Genomic DNA, 20,739 nt, shown 5'->3' with positions numbered 1-20,739 from the left:
GATTGCAGTCAAGTCCAAGCCTATACAGTTAAATCAGGAAAGACTTTTCTGTATGTGTTGTTGCTCAGTGTACCTAATCACATCACTGCTAATCTGTCCTAATACCTAGTCGTGAGCTTTCAATCGCACTACATTGATAGGCAGTTAGACGATAGTGGACTGGTCTAGATAGAAAGTGAATGACAAAACAATAGGCCGTCTAGCTCACTTTCACTCGCTGAAACAAAGAGTTCTAGTAGTGACATTTTTAAGGTAGGTATAGTTTAATTTACTACTGTGACGATTGATTTGATAGATGTTGATGAAAATAGGCTGGCGCTTGACGAAAAAAGCAATATATACAAGTGTAAATTAAAAATTTATAACACCCCCGATAAGTGACGGTTACAGTACAGGCTGAACCGATTTTCTTGAATTATAGCTAAGAACACTCTCGATCAAGCCACTTTTCAAACAAAAACAAATAAAATTGAAATCGGTTCATCATTTTAGGAGCTACGATGTCACAGACAGATACACACGTCAAACTTATAACACCCCTTTTTTTGGATCGGGGGTTAAAAAGGAAAAGCGGGCTGACTGATCTATCAACGCACATCTCAAACTACTAGACGGATCGGGCTGGGCATGCAGATAGCTATTATGACGTAGACATCCGAAAGAGAAAGAAAAGATTTTTGAAAATTCAACCCCTAAGTTTGTAAGGGTTTGAAATTTGTGTAGTCCACGCGGACAAAGTCGCGGGCATAGCAAAAACCAATGATGAGGTCTAGGTTGAAGTGCGCTTGCCTAGAACATGTCTATTTACTTTTGATTTTAAAGTAGGTAGGTTGAAGGTAAGAAGCGGAGAGAAAAACGGAGACTGAAAAGGAAACTCGGCAATGATTCCCTACATTTGCAAAACGTATATTCAGTGATAAATGTCCACAAAGTGGAATTAAAAACTCATTAGACTCTCATTATTCATATAAATTCCATGTGTGGAAACAGGAATGAGTTCATTAGTAGTCGAAACGTGCAAGACCGCCTGATTTAGGGCTGCCAACGAAACTCTAAAATAGAGTATTGTGTTTTAATTCAATGCAAATGTGTTAGATGATCTTTGGGACTTTATCTGCATAGCTTTTGAAGGATACAGAGACCTCTGTATCCTGTACCTGAAAAAGCAAGACAGGCAGCAAGACTTGCGCATTTATTATATTACCTAGTATGGATAACAATTTTTAGTAAACAGGTTCACGAGTGCCACAATAAAACTGATTTTCTAAATCTATTTATTAAACTTAGGATATCTGGTCATAGATTAATTATTTAAAACAACCCTGAATTATTCAATACGCAAAAAGTACAAAAAATTCTCAAAGTTTGAAAGAACCATTCTTTTTGTAAGTCTGTACCTCTTCATATACTCTATCTGAAATCAGATTACTTACTTTATTTTTATTACTTCTTAGAAAAGTTGGCAGCCCTAACTCGATTTGTGATCAACGTGACATGATTCAGGAACGCTGTCGATACTCAATAGACCGGAAATTACGTCGATGAACAAACTTATTATACGACTAATAGCCAATGGCCGGCATGCGCTTGCCTCTTTCCGTTTTACAACTTATGCCGTACGAGCCACCTATTTAAAGTACTTTGATAGTATCTTGAAAAAACCTGCCCTAGCCGGTGAAATCCCGGCTAAAAGATCGCCACCAGGGTACAAAGTTGCCCTGCGCCTAACCCGGGTAAATAAGCCATGCCTCGAGGCCCTTACCCCTGCTTGGCCCTTCCAGTCAAACCGAGAAGTCCCGCATTACCTCCGCAAGTACCAACAACAATTGTATAAAGTTTCAACAGATTGAAATTAACGATGCGCAAATGCAACTCGAACGACATGACTTTCCCCAAGCCCTCGGACACAAAAGACATCTAGAGGGTTTCAAAGCGAAATTGAAAATCGGGATACAAATCCAATTTTCCTCAAAATCTCTCCGAACATTATCTGGATATAAGAAACAATGGAATGATTTTCGGTATTAGGGGCAAAAGCAGTCAACGGAGCTAAAAACGACTCAATTTGCGATGTAAGTGGCACGAATCCCAAAGCTTTCAGCCAACCGGAATTAAGTTATGCCCATGTAAGTCGAGCGTATGGGATTTTTTTATCCAATTTTCTATAAGCCTGTTAACATGTTCACTGTTCTGTGAATCATGTAATGTGACTCAAAAGACGTCAGCCACGTATTCGGGTTGTCTGGACAAATGAGCAAATGGTCCAGGGTTCGATCCCAGGCACGCACATATAACTTTTTGGAGTTATGTGATTTTTAAATTTTAAGGAATATCAATTGCTTTAGAAGTGAAGGAAAGCATCGTGAGGAAACCAGCATACCTGAGAGTTCTCCATAATGTCTTCAAAGAAGTCTGCCAATCTGCACTTGGCTGACGTGATGACTGGTGAGTTGAGATGATGATGATGACGATAACAAATTGAACATTGTTCCTCCAGTCCAGTTTGTAGTTTTCCTTAGTATGCTTATAAGATAAAAAAACCAGCCAAGTGCGAGTCAAACTCACGCACCGAGGGTTCCGTACTCGGATATTTTTGCACAATAAATCAAAAACTATTATGCAAAAAAATTATCTGTAGAATGTACAGGTAAAGCCCTTTCATAATAATATGATACCCCACTTCGTTATAGTTATCTTACTTTGAAAATTGAAACACATTATTTTTTTTTGTAATGTAACCACAAATTCACGTTTTTCGGATTTTTTCCTTTACTTGTACTATTAAACCTACCTACCTGACAAATTTCATGATTCTAGGTCAACGGGAAGTACCCTATAGGATTTGTAATGATTCATCCCTGCATTAAGTAGGTACATTGCGTCAAGCCTATGCTGTTCCTACTTCTTAGTCCATGTTCAATGTTTTGACATTGGCTCAAACCTTCCTAATGCATGTAAATACTATTGTGATAATGGCAAAAACCCATCACTACACGTATTATAAATGGGAAAATGTGTTGGTTCGTTAGATGGTTGATTGTTGGTTTGTCCTTCAATAACGTCCGATTTGCGTAATTTTTTGCATGGATATAGTTAAAGATCTGAAGAGTGACATAGGTTACATTCCGTAAGATCAAAGAATCCCCACGGAATTTTAAAAATCTAAATACACGAAGGCGAAGTCATGTGCATCAGCTATCTATATCTAAAACGATAAAACCGCCTACGCTAAGTCCAAGTAAGTCATTTGGTTAACTAAGGCCCACTTATCTAATCATTATTGATAAAATAGTTCATTAATTAGTATAAATAAAATTAATATGCGCCAAAATGTATACTTGAAGTAGGACCATGAAGACAATCGCTGTTGTACTGGGTATCTGCCTTGCTAGTGTTGCTTGTAAGTATTATAGTATATTTGTTCAATACGAAAGAGAAGGTGCATAGAACGTGCCTGCATTAAAATTCTCGATAGAAAAAAACGCGAAAACTATTCCAAAAATTTTGATCCGGAAACCTGAAAATATTAGTAGACAAACAATACGTATTTTACGCAGAAATTTTGCTTTTTTTCTCATAGTTTAAATGAAAGCGATACAATTCGATTTTTTGACCAACTTGCATCATTATTCATTGCCACGTCTCTTTCGGTACACGACAATGAATAAAATCTGTCCTTCTCACATTTTTGCTAAAAATCAGTATTCTTATAGCCCCTTCATCATCCCCGTCGGGGCAGAGTGCAGTCGATCTTTTTGGTCTCATCTAGAATAGTATACTGCTGCCAATTTGGCTTGGTCATCTACTCTTTCTTTGGCCTCGTCTGAGAGTCATGTACCTATTAGTCGGGTGCTCTAGGCAGTGTATGTCCGGTCCAGTTCCATTTTCGGCGTCAGATCTGTAACCCCTAAATGGTGTACTATTTCAGCGCTCCCGCGGCAACACGAGAGGATTATTGGAGGATCAGTGGCCAGTATCAACTCATACCCGTTCGCAGCGTCCCTTCAGATCACAACAAACGGTGTTCACTTCCGGCACCAATGCGGCTCTACCATCATAAACAACAGGGCCATACTCTCAGCTGCTCATTGTTGGCCGTAAGGCAGCTTTATATTTTTAACTGTATACAACCATGTTGGGCGCATGGTCTCGGGTTTGAGAGCCGAGTCAAGCTAAAAGTTCTTAGGTTTTTGTGTCAGAAAATCTTCAGTAGAAGTCCAGACTTTGAAAGTTCGTGGATTTACACCCCTGTAGCTGTGGGTCGAAGAGCATGTAAAGCTCGTCAGTGCTGGAGACAATATTTCTCACCGATTTTGATCAAAGACACGGAGTACCTAATAAGAACAAGTTCGTATTCCAGAGATAGTTTTGTCCCAAGAAAAAGAAAACAAAGAGTCCCCACGGGATATTTGTTAAACTTTCATTCACGCAAACGAGGACCTTAGCTAGTGTTATGTATCTAAGACCTGTAAGTACAACAAAATCGTAAATATTGACAATGCCCGGGCAAAGGCTGCTAAATCAATATTTTAAAACTGTGCCCAGAGGTTTTGCCCGAATGCAATGAAAAATTTAAACACCTGTGGAATTTATTTATTTACTCGTCTCATTAAATATTAGTTGTTTATAGAATATTAAAAGTTACCAAAACAATTACACCAACCTTGACATGATTAAAGATTAAAAAATATATTGAAACGGATTAACAGTATTTATTTAATCATAAATTTTTAACCCTCGATTCAAAAAGAGAGGTGTTATAAGTTTGACGTGTGTATCTGTCTGTGGCATCGCAGCTCCTAAACTAATGAACCGATTTTAATTTAGTTTTTTTGTTTGAAAAGTGGCTTGATCGTGAGTGTTCTTAGCTGTAATCCAAGAAAATCAGTTCAGCCGTTTGAAAGTTATCAGCTCTTTTCTAGTGACTGTAACCTTCACTTGTCGGGGGTGTTATAAATTTTTAATTTACACTTGTACACTTGTTTATAGTGTTAACGCCGCTGCAAACAGATATCGTGTACGCGTCGGTTCGCCCAACATAAGCAGTGGGGGGAGACAACACAATGTGGCCCAGCTCTTCCGCCACTCTCAGTACAACCCCAGGAACCACGACAATGACATAGGCGTCATCAGAGTATCAACTGCCTTCCCGCTCGGTTCAGCCACGATTCGCGCTGCGTCCCTTGCTGGAACTAACACCAATGTTCCGGACAATTCTGACGTTATTGCTATTGGATGGGGAGCGACAGTTGTAAGTTTGTTGATGTGTTACTTTTTTAACCCTCGACCCAAAAAGAAGGATGTTATAAGTTTGACATATGTATCTGTGTATCTGTCTGTGGCATCGTAGTAACGAATGAACCGATTTTAATTTAGTTTTTTTGTTTGAAAGGTGGCTTGATCGAGAGCATTCTTAGTCATAATCGAAGAAAATCGGTTCAGCCGTTTGAAAGTTATCAGCTCTTTTCTAGTTTTCTTATAGAGGTTTTTGTGTCGGGGGTTTTTTAAATTTTGAGTTATTATTCTGGTACAAATCACATAGTGGTAAGTAATGATGCAGTTTACTATGGAAACGGGGTGGGTAATCAGGAGGAGATATGGCAGTTTTGATGTGATTTCGCTGAAGATACCGAATTCGCGTCTGTTTGTCAAATCCGTTTCCGTTTATTATCGAATAACCGCTTGTGGGCGTCTACAGATACTTCCTCTCCTAATCAAAGTTCCTTGGATGAAATCGCAACTAAGCGATAAGACTACCTCTTGCATACATCTTTTTTCTTTGTTTTATACCCGGAATTCCCATTCAGAAGACCACAGCACTCGCCAGGGAGTCAAAAACTTGTTATGCCCAAGTTGGTGACCTGGTCCCTTGAAATGAAATGAATTAATTTATTAGGACAGCTTGTGCCACTCCTGATAGTTATATCAAGACCACCGAGAAGAGCCGGCAGGAAACTCAGCAAAGCCGTCCTTACTCATTCAATCTAAGAGCTATTCTATAATATATATATTCTATAATATATATTCTATTCTATTAATCTATAGAACGCTCTCTGACTTTGACAGACAGAGTTAAAATGAGACAGAGATATATCTCTCACATAAATCTGTTTCGTTTTAATTCAATCTTAAGCCTGAGCAAAGTCAAAGTACACTATAGATCTCAGCCTAAATGTTTCAGCACAATGGACAGCCATCGGAGCAGCTACGTCACGTCGCAATTCGTATGGTCAATCAAGTGAGATGCAATACTGACTTCAGAGGTAATATACCACTTGTGTATATTGTAACTTATGTCTTCTGTTTATAATAAACTAGCTGACGCCCGCGACTTCGTCCGCGTGGATTTAGGTTTTTCGAAATCCCGTGGGAACTCTTTGATTTTCCGGGATAAAAAGTAGCCTATGTGCTAATCCAGGATACTATCTATATCCATTCCGAATTTCAGTCAAATCCGTCTAGTGGTTTTTGCATGAAGGAGTCACAAACATACACACACACACACACACATACAAACTTAGATAGATAGACATCTTAGACTGCTAAAATCATAACCCTTCCTTTTGGCTTTGCCGTAGTCGGGTAAAAAGGAAAAGCTGACTGACTGATTGACTGAATCAACGCATAGCTCAAACTATTGGACTGATCGGGCTGAGTCAGTAATTTGGCACACAGATAGCTATTATGACCTAGACATCCGCTTAGAAAGGATTTTTGAAAATTCAATCCCTAAAGAGGTAAAACAGGGGTTTGAAATTTGTGCAGTCCACGCGGATGAAGTCGCGGGCTACTTTAAACTGGTGAAAAAAACATCAAAACTTATAATGTAGGTAGTTTTTGAAGTCGGCGCCAAACCAAAAAAGGAGAAAATAGCTATTAAGTAGTAGATAACGAATTCGGCGCCGACATGAAAAACTACCGCCAATATTCGTTTTGTTTTTCTTTTTTTTTAAATTTTAGCCATGTTAATCATGAATCCCCTTTCCCCTCTAATTAAGCGTTAAGCTTGTGCCAGGAGTGGGTACGACGATATTGCAACGGGTGGGGTGTGAACCGCCGACCTGTCGGAATTCAGTCCGCTCCTCAACCGTTGAGCTATCGAGGCTTTTTTGTTTAAAGTACATAATTTAAAAATTATTACTTAATGCTTTTCAATAATTTTGAAGTCAGTTTACTTTTTGTTAAAGTTTTATTACTTGTTTGAATTGTATTTTTATAATTTTCATGATTGTGTTTTTACTTTCACATACATTTCAAGGATTTTTTTTAACCCCCGACACAAAAAGAGGGGTGTTATAAGTTGGACGCGTGTATCTGTGGCATCGTAGCTCCTAAACCAACGAACCGATTTTAATTTAGTTTTTTCTTGTTTGAAAGGTGGCTTGATCGAGAGTGTTCTTAGCTATAATCCAAGAAAATCGATTCAGCCGTTTGAAAGTTATCAGCTTTTTTATAGTTACTGTAACCTTCACTTGTCAGGGGTGCTATAAATTTTTAATTTACACTTGTTAATTGACAGGAACCATCACTGCAAACATGATGTGTGCCGGCTGGCCCGGTCGGGGCATATGCTTCGGTGACTCTGGCACAGGACTAGTGTTCAATAACGTGGTCGTGGGCGTTAGCAGCCACATTCATTGGGATGGATGCAATTCCAACTGGCCTGGCGTTTTCACTAGAATTTCCCGATATACCGCCTGGATCCGAAACCATTCTTAAGGAAGGGGTGTATTTATAGTTGGCTAAAAATAACCAATCAAACTCAATGAATTTTTTTTAACACTTACATCTAATTTTTAACCCCAGACCCAAAAAGAGGGGTGTTATAAGTTTGACGTGTGTATCTGTGTATCTGTCTGTGACATCGTAGCTCCTAAACTAATGAACCGATTATAATTTACTTTTTTGTTTGAAAGGTGGCTTGATCGAGAGTGTTCTTAGCTATAAGCCAAGAAAATCGGTTCAGCCGTTTGAAACTTATCAGCTCTTTTCTAGTTACTGTAAGTCACTTGTCGTGGGTGTTATAAAATTTTAATTTACACTTGTATTGTCTTATGTTGCGTCCATTTATCTTGGATACGTTACATTGTCAAAAGAGGTGCCTCTTTTCTATAATCAAGGGTCAAAACGAACGAACAAATTTCACAAACCTTTCAACTAAATATTTTTTTTTTTTTTTTGTAAAAATGGGTTACTTTTTTTGCTATCCCTAGATTATTTAAAAATTTATGAAAAAATATGACCGTAAAAACCAACACGCCTAATTATGACAGCTTTATCGCAAAATATAAAAATAGATTAAAACATACTTACAATATGGATTAATTGCATATTATCATACATATTTCGATGCTTTTTTATCAGCGTATTTTTTAAGATTACTAATACATCTTGATAAAAGAAAACACTTAGTTATCTAGATAACTAGGATATATTGTTTTATCCCACTTCTGATGGGACAAGTTTGTGTAGTAGGTACAAGTACATTGTACATTTTTCTCAAAATATTGCAGTAGATATCTAATGAAATATTTGATTGATTGCAATGTCATAGTTATTACAGGACATCTCACAGCTACCCCACTTCTGATGGGAAAAGTTTTGTTCATCTTTCCCAAAATATTGCAGTTACGAAACAGCTTATATTCGGATTAGGGATGTAATCTCATAGCCTCAATGGCTCAACGGTTAAAGGAGCGGACTGAAAGAATCCGAAAGCGGTGGTTCAAACCTAACCCGTTGCACTACTGTCGTGCCTTCCCCTAGTACTAGCTTTACGCTTATTTGGAGGGGGAAGGGGAATATTAGTCGTAATTAACATGGCCAATAATCCTAAAAAAAACTTAAGTAGTCATCTACATTCTACAGGGTATCTCACAGTTATCCCACTTCTGATGGAAAAAGTTTTGTTCATTTTCGTCGAAATATTGCAGTAACGAAATAGCTGATATTCAGATCAGGGATTGCAATCTCGCAAATTGGAATCTCGTAGAGTTGCAAACGCCCTGCGGGATCGGTACAGTCAGCAACAAAGCTAGGCTTACAACCGCCAGTACGAGCGACTATGGACGGATGCAATACTTGGTTTGGTGCTGACCGTGCCTATATCTCTGCTTTGAATTTATCGGATTAGAGCGAAATTATTAAAGAGTAAAACATAGAAATATGTACCTCGTGAACTGTAATAGGCAGAGTTGTTTTCAAAGAATGTGTCTATTGCCACTATAACGAATGACAAAACTTTAAACATGGCCGCCTTAAAAGTTAAAAATGTTTTTTTTTTCTTGTACGATGGTACGGTACCCTCCGCATGCGACTCCGACTCGCACTTGAGCAATTTTAAAAAATCTTAATCTTATGGACGGAATTTTGGACTTCGTCTGTGTTGGTGTTTGCTGGCGCGCGTGCTCTGCCTTTTTGGGGTGTTTTTTAACCTACTTCCAAAAAAGGAGGAGGTTCTCAATTGGTCGGAATCTTTTTTTTTTTTTTTGTTAAAAGTGGCCGGGTTTTGTGTTTTATTGGTGTTTTTGCTGGTGGAACTGACTGGGAAGGGAAAAGGGGTGCCGCGCGTGTGTCGGCGATCGCCGGCACAGACGTAATCCATACTTTAGTTTCCCTAACTTGTAAATAACTACAAACTTGACATTAGCTAATCTTTATAAAGTCAGACGAGAGAGAAAAAAAAATGTACGAAATTGCGGGCATCATCTCCTTACTGAGTAATATTTCAAGACATAATGTTACATGAACCTACAGTCTATACATAATATGTATAGACTGTAATATAATTACATTTAAAAAATGCTAATTCAAACAATCAATTTCGCAACACATTTATGTCAAGGCAAGTGAATAAATTAATTATTTATTGATACATGGTAAATTTGGCGATCGAGTTTAATGAAATGAAGTCGACCTTTAAATAATCCGGGTCAAAACTAGTATGTTACATTACAATTATTACGTATTTAAAAAGGTATTTAATGTATTTTTTAATTATGACCGATTGGCGTCTGGTAATACATTTTCGACAAACGAGTCCAACAGTCCAAGCATAATAAGTGCAAAGGTCTCTCGCAAATTTTTTTATTGACAAAGCGTTGCAAAAGGCGAAGACAAAGTGCTATCGTACTAATTGCTAGCTTGAGTTGCAGAAGTAATTAGAACAAGGTGAAAGGTTAATTCTTCGCTAAAAATTTAGTCTCCCAGTAAGCTACTCGTAACTTGTGTTTTTTTTACGGTTCCGTACCTCAAAAGGAAAAACGGAACCCTTATAGGATCACTTTGTTGTTTGTCTGTCTGTCAAGAAACCTATAAGACACTTCCCATTGACCTAGATTTATGAAATTTGGCAGGTAGGTAGGTCTTATACCACAAGTAAAGCAATAAATCTGAATACCGTGAATTTGTGGTTATATCACAGGAAAAAAAATAAAAATATGTTTCAATTTTCAAAGTAAGATAACTATACCAAGTGGGGTATCATATGAAAGGATTTTACTTGTACATTCTAAATCAGATTTCTATTTATTTTTATGCATAATAAATAGTTTTCGATTTATCGAGCAAAATGTCGGAAAAATACCCGAGTACGGAACCCTCGCTGCGCGAGTCTGACTCGCACTTGGCCGGTTTTTTTTTTTTTTCAAATTATAGACTAACGCTTGGCTGCAATCAAACCCGCTGGCACTGATGATGCAGTCTAAGATGTTTTAGCGCTTCGGAAAATAAAGTTAATACAGTTCTAAAAAATCCCTAAAAGGGTTCATAAATCTTTTCCATGATAACTCGATCATAACTTAATTTCGTCTGACTGAAATCGCAGTATTAGGATTCGCGGCACGATCTTCACAAATTGAGCGATCCCATAGACCGTTGCGGCTACTAATGGACGGACATAATATTTCACACTGAATGAACAGATTTTTATTATTATCTGCTGAATTGAACAGTTAATAAAGTCGTCTAGTTTTAGTTTTTATCTTAGGCTGCGTCAGCAAATGCCATGCAGATAAATGTTAACCTGCAAAATCCATACTTCCATACTAATATTACAAATGCGAAAGTGTCTGTCTGTCTGCTACATTTTCACGGCCCAACAGTTTAACCGATTCTGACGAAATTTGGTACAGGGTCAGCTTATATGCCGGGGACGGAACATAGGCTACTTTTTATCCCGGAAAACCAAAGAGTTCCCACGGGATTTCTAAAAACCCATCCGCTTAACCGATTTGTATGAAAGGTACCTAGCTAGCTTACATCCCTGTAATTGACATAAGCAGTTTTTTATCCCGGAAAATCAAACAGTTCTCACGGGATCTTGAAAAACCTTAATCCACGCGGACGAAGTCGCGGGCATCCCCCAGTATAATATATTTTAAGGTCAGTAGCATAATATGCCACTGGGATATATAGGAAATTTATGTGTCACAGGCCGTGGCTCTTTCAAAATCAATGGTCACAGGGTTATTGTAAAGTGTATTGTGTTTCACGAGTAAAATTATAATTGCACGGATTTTTGTCAAGTGAAAATATTACCGCTAAAGTGCGAAAAATTGTGCCGTTTCTCAAATTAACTTTTTTAACTCAATATTTGATAGGTAAAATAAATTGAACTCAGGGTAATGTTTGTAATAAGTTCGTGCCGGGCGCGGAATTATGGAATTTTGAGCATAATTTGTGCTAGATTTGGGAACATGCAGAAGGCGCGTGTGACGTGTTTGTAATGATTGAGAAAAAAATGAAAGGGCCGACAGTAAGCTAGGACAATCGATTGAACCGGTCACAATCATTGTTCCTTTCTTTGTTCCAGTGAGTCGATATCGTAGTGAGTACTTACTAGTCAACTCGTAAAACACTTTTTTAGCTAAACCGATAGTTTAAAATGAAACAAAAAACCTAGCAGCGGATGTGAATTTTACGAATCTAGGAAGTTCTTGAGAAGATCTTGGAAAAAATTGTTTTTGACATAGGCATCGTCTCAATGCTATTCTGTATAGTCTGCTAGCTGATGCTGCGACTTCGTCCGCGTGGATTTACGTTTTTCAAAATCCGCGGGAACTCTTTGATTTTCCGGGATAAAAAGTAGCCTACATCCGTCTCCGGGATGTAAGCTAACTCTGTACCAAATTTCATTAAAATCGATTCAGCGGTTGAGTCGTGAAAACGTAGCAGACAGATAGACAGACAGACAGACAGACACACTTTCGCATTTATAATATTAGTATGGATGGAGAGTATGGATAATAATCTGCTCCGCTTATAAATACGTCCAGAAGCATCCCGGTATATTCCTTTGTGCAGCATTTGACGTATCACATGAAAGCCTCAGATGCAGCTTATTGAAAAGTCCAGTGAAGCGCAGAAAAATGCGGACACGCTCTAAGTACATTGAAAACTTGCTTACATTCTATTTGACATTATTATGTACCTACTAGCTGATGCCCGCGACTTCGTTCCTGTGGATATAGGTAACGAACAAACATACAAACCTTCGCATTTATAATAAAGCTAATCATTGTACCTGTATTGAAATTGTATTAATAACGCTGTTGATATCAAGACCAGACGGGCTCTCCTCCCTCTATTTACAGCAAAAATCATGATGGATCCACTTCTTAAATCATTACCTAGATCCTAAGGATCAATCCTACCAAAGACAGTCCGAAACTCCGGATACGTACCTTACCGATGGGTCTATTGGAACATAATATTCGTAACAAGAGCTCTAATATCTTTAGTCTGTGGAGTTACGACATATTTCAGTACGTGAAATATCATTTTACGATAGGATTTCATACCCAAGGTACAAAATTGACTTTCCTATAAATTGTATATTGTGTTATCACTCCGTATTACGTGACAAAAGCGCTTACCCGCTTCAGCTGAAAGAATGTTGGCTATCTCTGTACAGTGAACACGTGATTCCTTTGTAATACTGATACCTGCCGCTGAGCAAACTTGGAGTTATGCCATTGCGATGGAAAAATATAGGACTTTTGTCTTTATAAGTTCTCTCTCTAACATCGTGAACAATAACTCAAAATTTAAAAACCCCCGACCCAAAAACCTCTTTAAGAAAACTAGAAAAGAGCTGATAAATTTCAAACAGCTGAACCGATTTTCTTCAATTATAGCTAAGAACACTCTCGATCAAGCCACCTTTCAAACAAAAAAAATAAAAAAATAAAATTGGTTCATTCGTTTAGGAGCTACGATGCCACAGACAGATACACAGATACACACATCAAACTTATAACACCCCTCTTTTGGGTCGGGGGTTAAAAACCGGCATGCCAGTCCCTGCCAGTCCATGAAGTCTGCCAATCTATACTTGGCCAGCCGGTTGACTATCAGGGTTGGCATTGTTTTAAACATTTGTTAAACATGTGTTAAATTAAAAAAAAAAAAAAACAATTTCAGATATGTTTTTAATTCTGTTTTAAACAAAAAATGATATTTTAACTGCTTTCTTCCAACGATGTTGACTGTCGTCGCTCTCATTCTGGGAAAAGACCGTGCACAGTAGTGGGTTGGCGATGGCTTGAGATGACGATGATAAAGATCTCTCTAGGTATAGAGTAGGTATCTACCCATTCGATTCACGTCGATCTAGTAACACTTTGAAAATGTACTACTGAAAAGTTGCGCGCCATTGCATGGCAGATTGTAATTTATTGGACTTCGGCTCGGATAGTTCGGCTCTACTACCGAAAGTCGGCAAATGATTCGTGGTATCCCGGATTGTATGGTCGGCAACGTCAGTGCATAATGCTACTGAGTAGGTACCTACTGACTGTGTTCAGTTTATTGAAATGCAATAATATGTAGCATGGGTGTACGCGCGTATGCCAAAACGAGCGTAAAACGCGTAGAAAACGCTAGTCTGAAACCATCCTTAGTAAAACAATTGAAAAGGGGTTGAAATCGGTAAACAACGTTCATTGTTTATTAATTAGTAGTCAAAACTGATTTGCAAGTCCAATATTGATTCTGTTTGGGCAATTATTGGCGTTCAATTGTTCAATCCGATTGTTATGTCGGACAATGTGGCTAATTCTACCTACACAATCTCTAAACTGATAAGTCTAAATCCTATCTAAATTAGGCAATCCTTTTCTGTAGGAAGAATTAAACGTGTTTAGCCATCATCATCTCAATTCTCAACCCATCTCCACGCCGGCGTAACACTACAGGGTCTCCTATTAGAAAAAGAGAGGTTTAGACCACAGTTCGACTCCAGCGCGACAGTCAAGTGCGGATTTGCAGGCTTCATTGTCACTGATCAGTGCGTAATATTCGATTGACTGGACAGTGGTCACCAATGAACAAATCACGAGCGTTGCCTCCACATATCATCGCAAATGAAGCGCTATTCAGACCAGCAGTGTGTGGTACGTTAACAAAGGACGATTACGCACTGCATCCGATCCGAGTTCGTGAAAATACGTTCCGATTTCCGAAGTACTCATAGAACTATTTGTATGGTAACTAACGCACTAGCTCCGAGTTTCATCATCCGATTTCTCTCCGTCATCCTTGAGAATATCTCCGGATGTGCCTGGGATTCAAATCAGATATAACGACGTAGATATGTCAAAGGTGTCCAGAGGTGTCCACTGAATAGCTTGGATTTGGATCAGAGTTCGGATTAGTGCGTAAGAAATATTCGAGTTCGGTCCGAGTTTTTTATATCCGTATTTTCACGGACTCCGATCGGATGAGTGCGTAACCGCTCGAATATGGAACCGATAACACAAAGGAATCGATTACGCTAAAATGACCACTCGTATAGGTCTATCAATTTTCTGCACCTGACAACTGTCATCTTATCTATTTTATTTTCCTAGGATATCGGAGCCGTTATATTATGTCGTGACTAGCTTATGCCCAGTGGTGTGCACAGGGTTTTACACCAGGGTAGGCATTTGGTAGTTATCTGTTCATAAGAAATTATAGTGTTGAGCAATTTCAATTAGGGTACGCAGTGCTTTAACGCCTCAATGAGTTGCACGCCACTGCTTATGCCCGTGACTTCGTCCGCGTGGACGACAAAAATTTCAAACCCCTATTGAAATTATAACAGAGACAAAGTTATTCGTGTGCACGCGCCCTTAAGGGAAATCAATAGTTAATTTAAATTACTAATTTCAGTTCCTAATTTACATATTAAATTGATAACTATATTATAGTTTTCCATATATTTCCTTAGAAAGTGCCTCATTTAGTCACAAGGGAATTTTAACTAGGTAGGTAGGTATATGAGTGAAACTTGACTAAGATTAAAGTAAGTAATAAAAAAGTTTCTTCCGGTGCTCAAGGCATGCGAGAAGTGACAGTTAAAATTTATGGATAGGTAAGTACACACTTTTTTGCGTTCCAATAAAGCCTTCAACAGATAGAGTGAATAGCGTTAGCGATGATGTACGACTAGGCTGATGCCCGCGACTTCGTCCGTGTGGATTTAGGTTTTTAAAAATCCCTTGAAAACTCTTTGATTTTCCGAGATGAAAACAGCCTTTGTTATTTTCCGTCCTTTCAACTGACTCTATCTACTAAAAATAAACTGAGTAAGTATATGAGCTGTGATGTTGAAATTTTAGTTTGGTTATAAACAACTATTAACTATCTAAAATTATAAGAAGCACATTTAAATTTGAAAAAAAAAAAAAATTTTCAGGGTAACTAGCTCCTAAATATGAAACTGACCATAGAAAAGAACATAAGTCAAAAACTTAATTTGATTTACTCCCTCGAGTTAAGTAATTCATCAATCAAAACTTCCGACGCTCGTTGTTTTTGACCAGAGCTTTAAATACCTACGATCCTCCGTTTCCATAACGCATGCGAGTATCATCATGGGCCATGGCGTAAAAAAACACATTTGTTTCGGCAAATCCGGCATTAGAGTATCACTATTTCACTTTCATTCGTAATTACCATACGGGTAAACCATCATCTCTCATTTGTTGTTTGAATGGTACAAGGTAAGAGAGGCATACTATAACGATTTATCTCAAAATGTACGCACTATACCAAAGATAATAGAGCCTCGATAGCTCAACGGTTGAGGAGCGGACTGAATTTCTGAAGGTCGGCGGTTCAAACCCCACCCGTTGGACTATTTTTTTTTTTTTAATTATATAGACTAGCGCTTGGCTGCAATCAGACCTGCTAGCAAGTGATGATGCAGCCTAAGATGGAGCGCGCTTGCCTAGAAGTTGCCTATTCACTCTTTATTGTCGTACCCACTCCTGGCACAAGCTTTACGCTTAATTGGAGGGGAAAGGAGAGTATTACTCATAATTAGCACGGCTAATATTCTTTAAAAAAATAGATAGAATCGTCCGCTATCCTAGGGCTAGCCAGATAAGATACATATTCGCTTATGACTTAGAACCTATGGCGTTAAGGTCATTGCGTCAGATGCGCTGATATTTATACCGAAATTGACATTACATAGACACACCAAAGGTCACCTCTCCAAGTCGGGTTGAGACAAGGTTTTCTGAACGACTCATTGAAAACGGTCGCTTTGATATTAAGATGTTTACTTACTCGATGAATTAAGATGGCGAACAGGCTTCAATTGACTTCTTAAAATCACTCGAGTTATTTGTGATTTATTTACCAAAAACAAGTTTAAAAGCCTAATATACATTGGGCCAACGCAGTCGGCCAATTCACTCGCCAAACGCATAATAATTTATATGGTCAATGTATTTATTACTGGAGACGACCGATTGACATTGGGGACCCAAGTTGCTATAGAATGGAACCAATGACACATAAAATTTTGCATATATAACGTAAAATAACGTAAATAACTCTCTATAACGTAAACCCGTACTAAGGATTTTTAGAAATGCCAACAGGATCCTTAAAAATAGCCAAATCCACGCCGACGAATTCAATCAACTAGTCGAGTATAGAGTTCTCGTCTTACCTGCCAGTAGAACTTAGTTTTGATTGGAGACTGACCTGAAATAAATGAAAATAAAATAAGTAAAGGTTAGTAAGTGTAATTAGTTAGGTCGCGCCTTTTTAGGATTCAATACCTCAAAACGAAAAAGGAACCCTTATAGGATCACTTGATTGTCTGTCTGTCTGTCCGTCTATCTTTGTATCAATAGGTACTAGCTGGTGCTCGCGACATCATGGAGTGTTTTTAAAAATCCCGTAGGATCCCATCGGTCTCACCAATCCCATATCTATCTATACTACTAACGTATTTATCTAACTGAGATCTTTAATTTTCCCAGTGACATCATTACGATAAGATAGAAAACCTTGATTTACTTTAGGATTAGTTTCACTAATGGCCTTAAAAACGTTTAAATTAATCTTTTTTTTTATTGAAAATTATTACAATAAAACTCATAGCTAGCCTTATCTAATTGCTACACAAATCATACCCGCGTGGAACTGTGCCAACAATACTGGCTGCATTTCCGCTCTGGACAGCCAGGCTGACCCGTTACGCAAATTAATCTTAGGTAAAGTATGTCGTAAAGTAAGTCAAAAAGGTCCACTGGCAGTGTAGTAAAGATGAGTCAATCAATCAGAACTTAGGTGCATAGAAAACAAATTCTAAAGCCGTTCCACTCTATTTGTTCCGGTGTTCTACAATATCAATTAATTATGTAAAGTGGGATAGTTTTTGATGGTACAATGTTATTTGTTGTAGTAAGTGTTTACACAACACTGGTTATCTAACTTATCGGTGAAGAAAATCAATTCAGTTTATCTATTTTACATTTTTAGGGTTCCGTACCTCAAAAGGAAAAAGGGAAGCCTATAGAATCACTTTGTTATCTGTCTGTCTGTCCGTCGTGTCTGTCAAGAAAACCTATAGCCTATAGGTTTTCTTTTTTTTTATAACCTATAAGTTGGTACCCTATAGGTTTACCCTATACGTTGACCTAGAATCATGGAATGTGGCAGATAGGTACCTAGGTTTTATAGCACAAGTAAGAGAAAAAAACCGAAAACCGTTAATTTGTGGTTAGTAAAAAAAATTAAAATGTGTTCACGAAAACATGAATTTACTAAAGTCCGTCATTAACTTGCAGTGTTCTACACAAAAGTATAAGGTACATCTTCGTACGGAACCCTTCGTGTGGGAGTCAATTTCGCACTTGACCGTTTTTTAATAGATTAGCAACACTTTCTTACTTGTTCTTCTCGATAGGTTCACAACTTTTTTATAACTTGCTAGTCCAATGCAACGACGCAAAGTAGCTTTATTGAAAGTGTGTCATCCAAACAGATTCGATTGCGATCGTCACAATATAGCTATCATTTTAACGCAACGGTCCCCCAGGAGCTTTAGATACATACATAACTGGAAATAGGTGATTTGATTAGGTTTTAACTATTTATCATTTAATATACGTACTCTTATCTAAGTTATGTAACTATTTTTTATGTAATTCCCGTTGATGGTGATATATCAGAAATCTTCACGCAAGTCCCAGTAACAAATGTACAAAGATAGCTGATGCTCGCGACTACATCCGCGTGGATTTAAGGGTTTTAAAATCCCGTTGGAACTTTTTGAGTTTTCTCTTCAGGCCTTTAACTAAGCAGGCATATTCATCTTTGTTCATGAGAAAAATCACGCTGATCCGTTGCTGTGTCGCAGCGTGATTGAAGAACCGACCAAGAAACATACACACTAATTTCACATTTGTAAAATGGGTACAGGGTAGTAATATTCAAATAAGTAAGTATAGGTACTTATTTCATCGTCGATAGACCACCTTCAAAGAGGTTTTAATCAACGGCTTTCCCTACGATTTACTCGCTACTCTATGCAGATCTCAGCACAATGAAAAGAACACAAAAGGTTGCGCTAAACCCCCCTCTCATTTGAATGCTTCCTTTGTAGCGGTGGCGCTTGCTGCCGCGGGGAATAGGCACGGGATGTATAAAGACCATGGTGAATAAGCGATAGCGTTTTAGGACCTGCCTAAAACGCTATCACTTATTCACCATGGTCTTTATTGCAAAAGTTGCAAAAGATTGCAAAAGTTGTGTATAGCTGCAATCTTTATTGTTGTTATTGGCTAAATGTATGGTATTCTTACTGCAACAATGCATTTCAGCCAATAGCAAGAGAATGTTGGCCTAAAATAATTTATAATAATCGTGTGGGCGTCCACTGTTGAATAATAGAGGCTTTAATACGGGGATGGATTTAATGTCTTGAGACTTCTACTGCACAGTTAAGTTCGTAAATTAAAAATTTATAACACCCCGACAAGTGAAGGTTACAGTAACTAGAAAAGAGCTGATAACTTTCAACTTTAGTTTTTTTTGTTTGAAAGGTGGCTTGATCGAGAGTGTTCTTAGCTATAATCGAAGAAAATCGGTTCAGCCTTTTGAATGTTATCAGCTCTTTTCTAGTTTTCTTATAGAGGTTTTTGTGTCGGGGGTTTTTAAATATTGAGTTATTTAGGTATATAATATCATAATCGCTCCCGCCTCCGCGTGTAACGTGCGCTAGGTGTATAAGTGAAGTCACGACAGCACTATCGGCGGGTAATGGCGCAGATGTAGCTACCCGCATTTTTGCAACAAATTAAAATCACGACTTGCGACACAGCCTCGTTTTCCCCTACCACTTTACTCTTATGGAAATCACACTAATATTATAAAGGCGAAAGTTTGTATGTGTGTGTGTGTGTGTGTGTATGTTTGTTACTCCTTCACGCAAAAACTACTAGACCGATTTGGCTGAAATTTGGAATGAAGATAGATAATATCCTGGATTAGCACATAGGCTACTTTTTATCCCGGAAAATCAAAGAGTTCCCACGGGATTTCGAAAAATCTAAATCCACGCGGGCGAAGTCGCGGGCATCGGCTAGTAAAGTTATATTTTTTTAACCGGCTTCATCAAAAGGAGTTTATGTAAATATTCGATTGTATTATGTATGCTTAACTATTGTTAATTTACATAAATACTCTCAGGAAGGTTTTAATATTAAAATTATGCTTTTAACAATAATATATAATGCTTAACAATAATATAGATATATGTATAAAATATAAATATACACCAAAATATACAATATTCATTTTACAATACTATTAAAGTGATTTTAAGCAATCATAACTTTATCATACCCAAAGGCAGAGTACACATTCAGGCAAAAGTAATCATAGAAGTCGACGTCCTATTAATGGGACATTAGGAGTCACGACGCGAAATCGCGGTCCCATAGTACGGGACCTTATCTTGCCATTCTCCCGACCATACCATTCGAACCTGTTGTGATCTTGCTAGTTCTACACATCACGTAGAAATATGAGATCATATCAGTGATATATAATGTAGTTACGTTCTAGATTACGCGTCGCGAACATTCGCGAAAAATGCCTTTAGAGCCTGGATAGCTCAACGGTTGAGGAGCGGACTGAATTCCAAACGGTCGGCGGTTCAAACCCCACCGTTGCACATTGTCGTATTGTCGTACCCACTCCTGGCACAAGCTTTACGCTTAATTGGAGGGGAAAGGGGATCATGATTAGCATGGCTAATATTCTTTGTTAAAAAAAATGTTGTATACAATATTATGGCAGGCGTTATTTTGCTGAAGTCCATGATATACATAGGAATACAGAAGGAATCAATTCAAAAGCTTAATTTCCTATCCGCTGAAACAGACAAATCTGTATGATGCAACATGCAGCATGCGATATGCACCGCCCGCCCTTCCACTGCTAAACGTGCAG

At 38.1% G+C, this 20,739-nt stretch overlaps 2 protein-coding genes and 1 long non-coding RNA gene across 3 annotated transcripts in view; 2 read left to right on the top strand and 1 right to left on the bottom strand.

Annotated features, from left to right (window-relative positions):
• Positions 1–20,739, bottom strand: part of LOC123864423 — a 158,324-nt gene that overhangs the window by 75,596 nt on the left and 61,989 nt on the right. The gene's annotated exons all lie outside the window — the stretch shown is intronic.
• Positions 1,745–7,719, top strand: LOC123864724 (trypsin CFT-1-like). Its single transcript, XM_045905347.1, has 6 exons — positions 1,745–1,813; positions 2,078–2,126; positions 3,929–4,097; positions 4,990–5,251; positions 6,182–6,263; positions 7,520–7,719. Exons 1-6 carry the CDS (start codon positions 1,745–1,747, stop codon positions 7,717–7,719), a joined length of 831 nt encoding a protein of 276 aa, XP_045761303.1.
• Positions 8,694–20,552, top strand: LOC123864431. The gene is made up of 4 exons (XR_006795778.1): positions 8,694–8,810; positions 15,719–15,725; positions 19,872–19,875; positions 20,536–20,552. It is a non-coding gene; the product is annotated as an uncharacterized LOC123864431 (long non-coding RNA).

This window comes from Maniola jurtina, chromosome 4 (assembly GCF_905333055.1).
Source record: "Maniola jurtina chromosome 4, ilManJurt1.1, whole genome shotgun sequence".
NCBI lineage: Eukaryota > Metazoa > Arthropoda > Insecta > Lepidoptera > Nymphalidae > Maniola > Maniola jurtina.
This window is presented reverse-complemented; position numbering and strand designations above follow the sequence as displayed.

Bases quoted from the DNA above. Each gene is read 5' to 3' on its own strand.
- LOC123864724 (XM_045905347.1), top strand. From the start codon at position 1,745: ATGCCTCGAGGCCCTTACCCCTGCTTGGCCCTTCCAGTCAAACCGAGA. The intron at 4,098-4,989 runs GTAAGGCAGCTT...ACTTGTTTATAG, and splicing joins TCAGCTGCTCATTGTTGGCC to TGTTAACGCCGCTGCAAACA. The intron at 5,252-6,181 runs GTAAGTTTGTTG...TAAATGTTTCAG, and splicing joins TTGGATGGGGAGCGACAGTT to CACAATGGACAGCCATCGGA.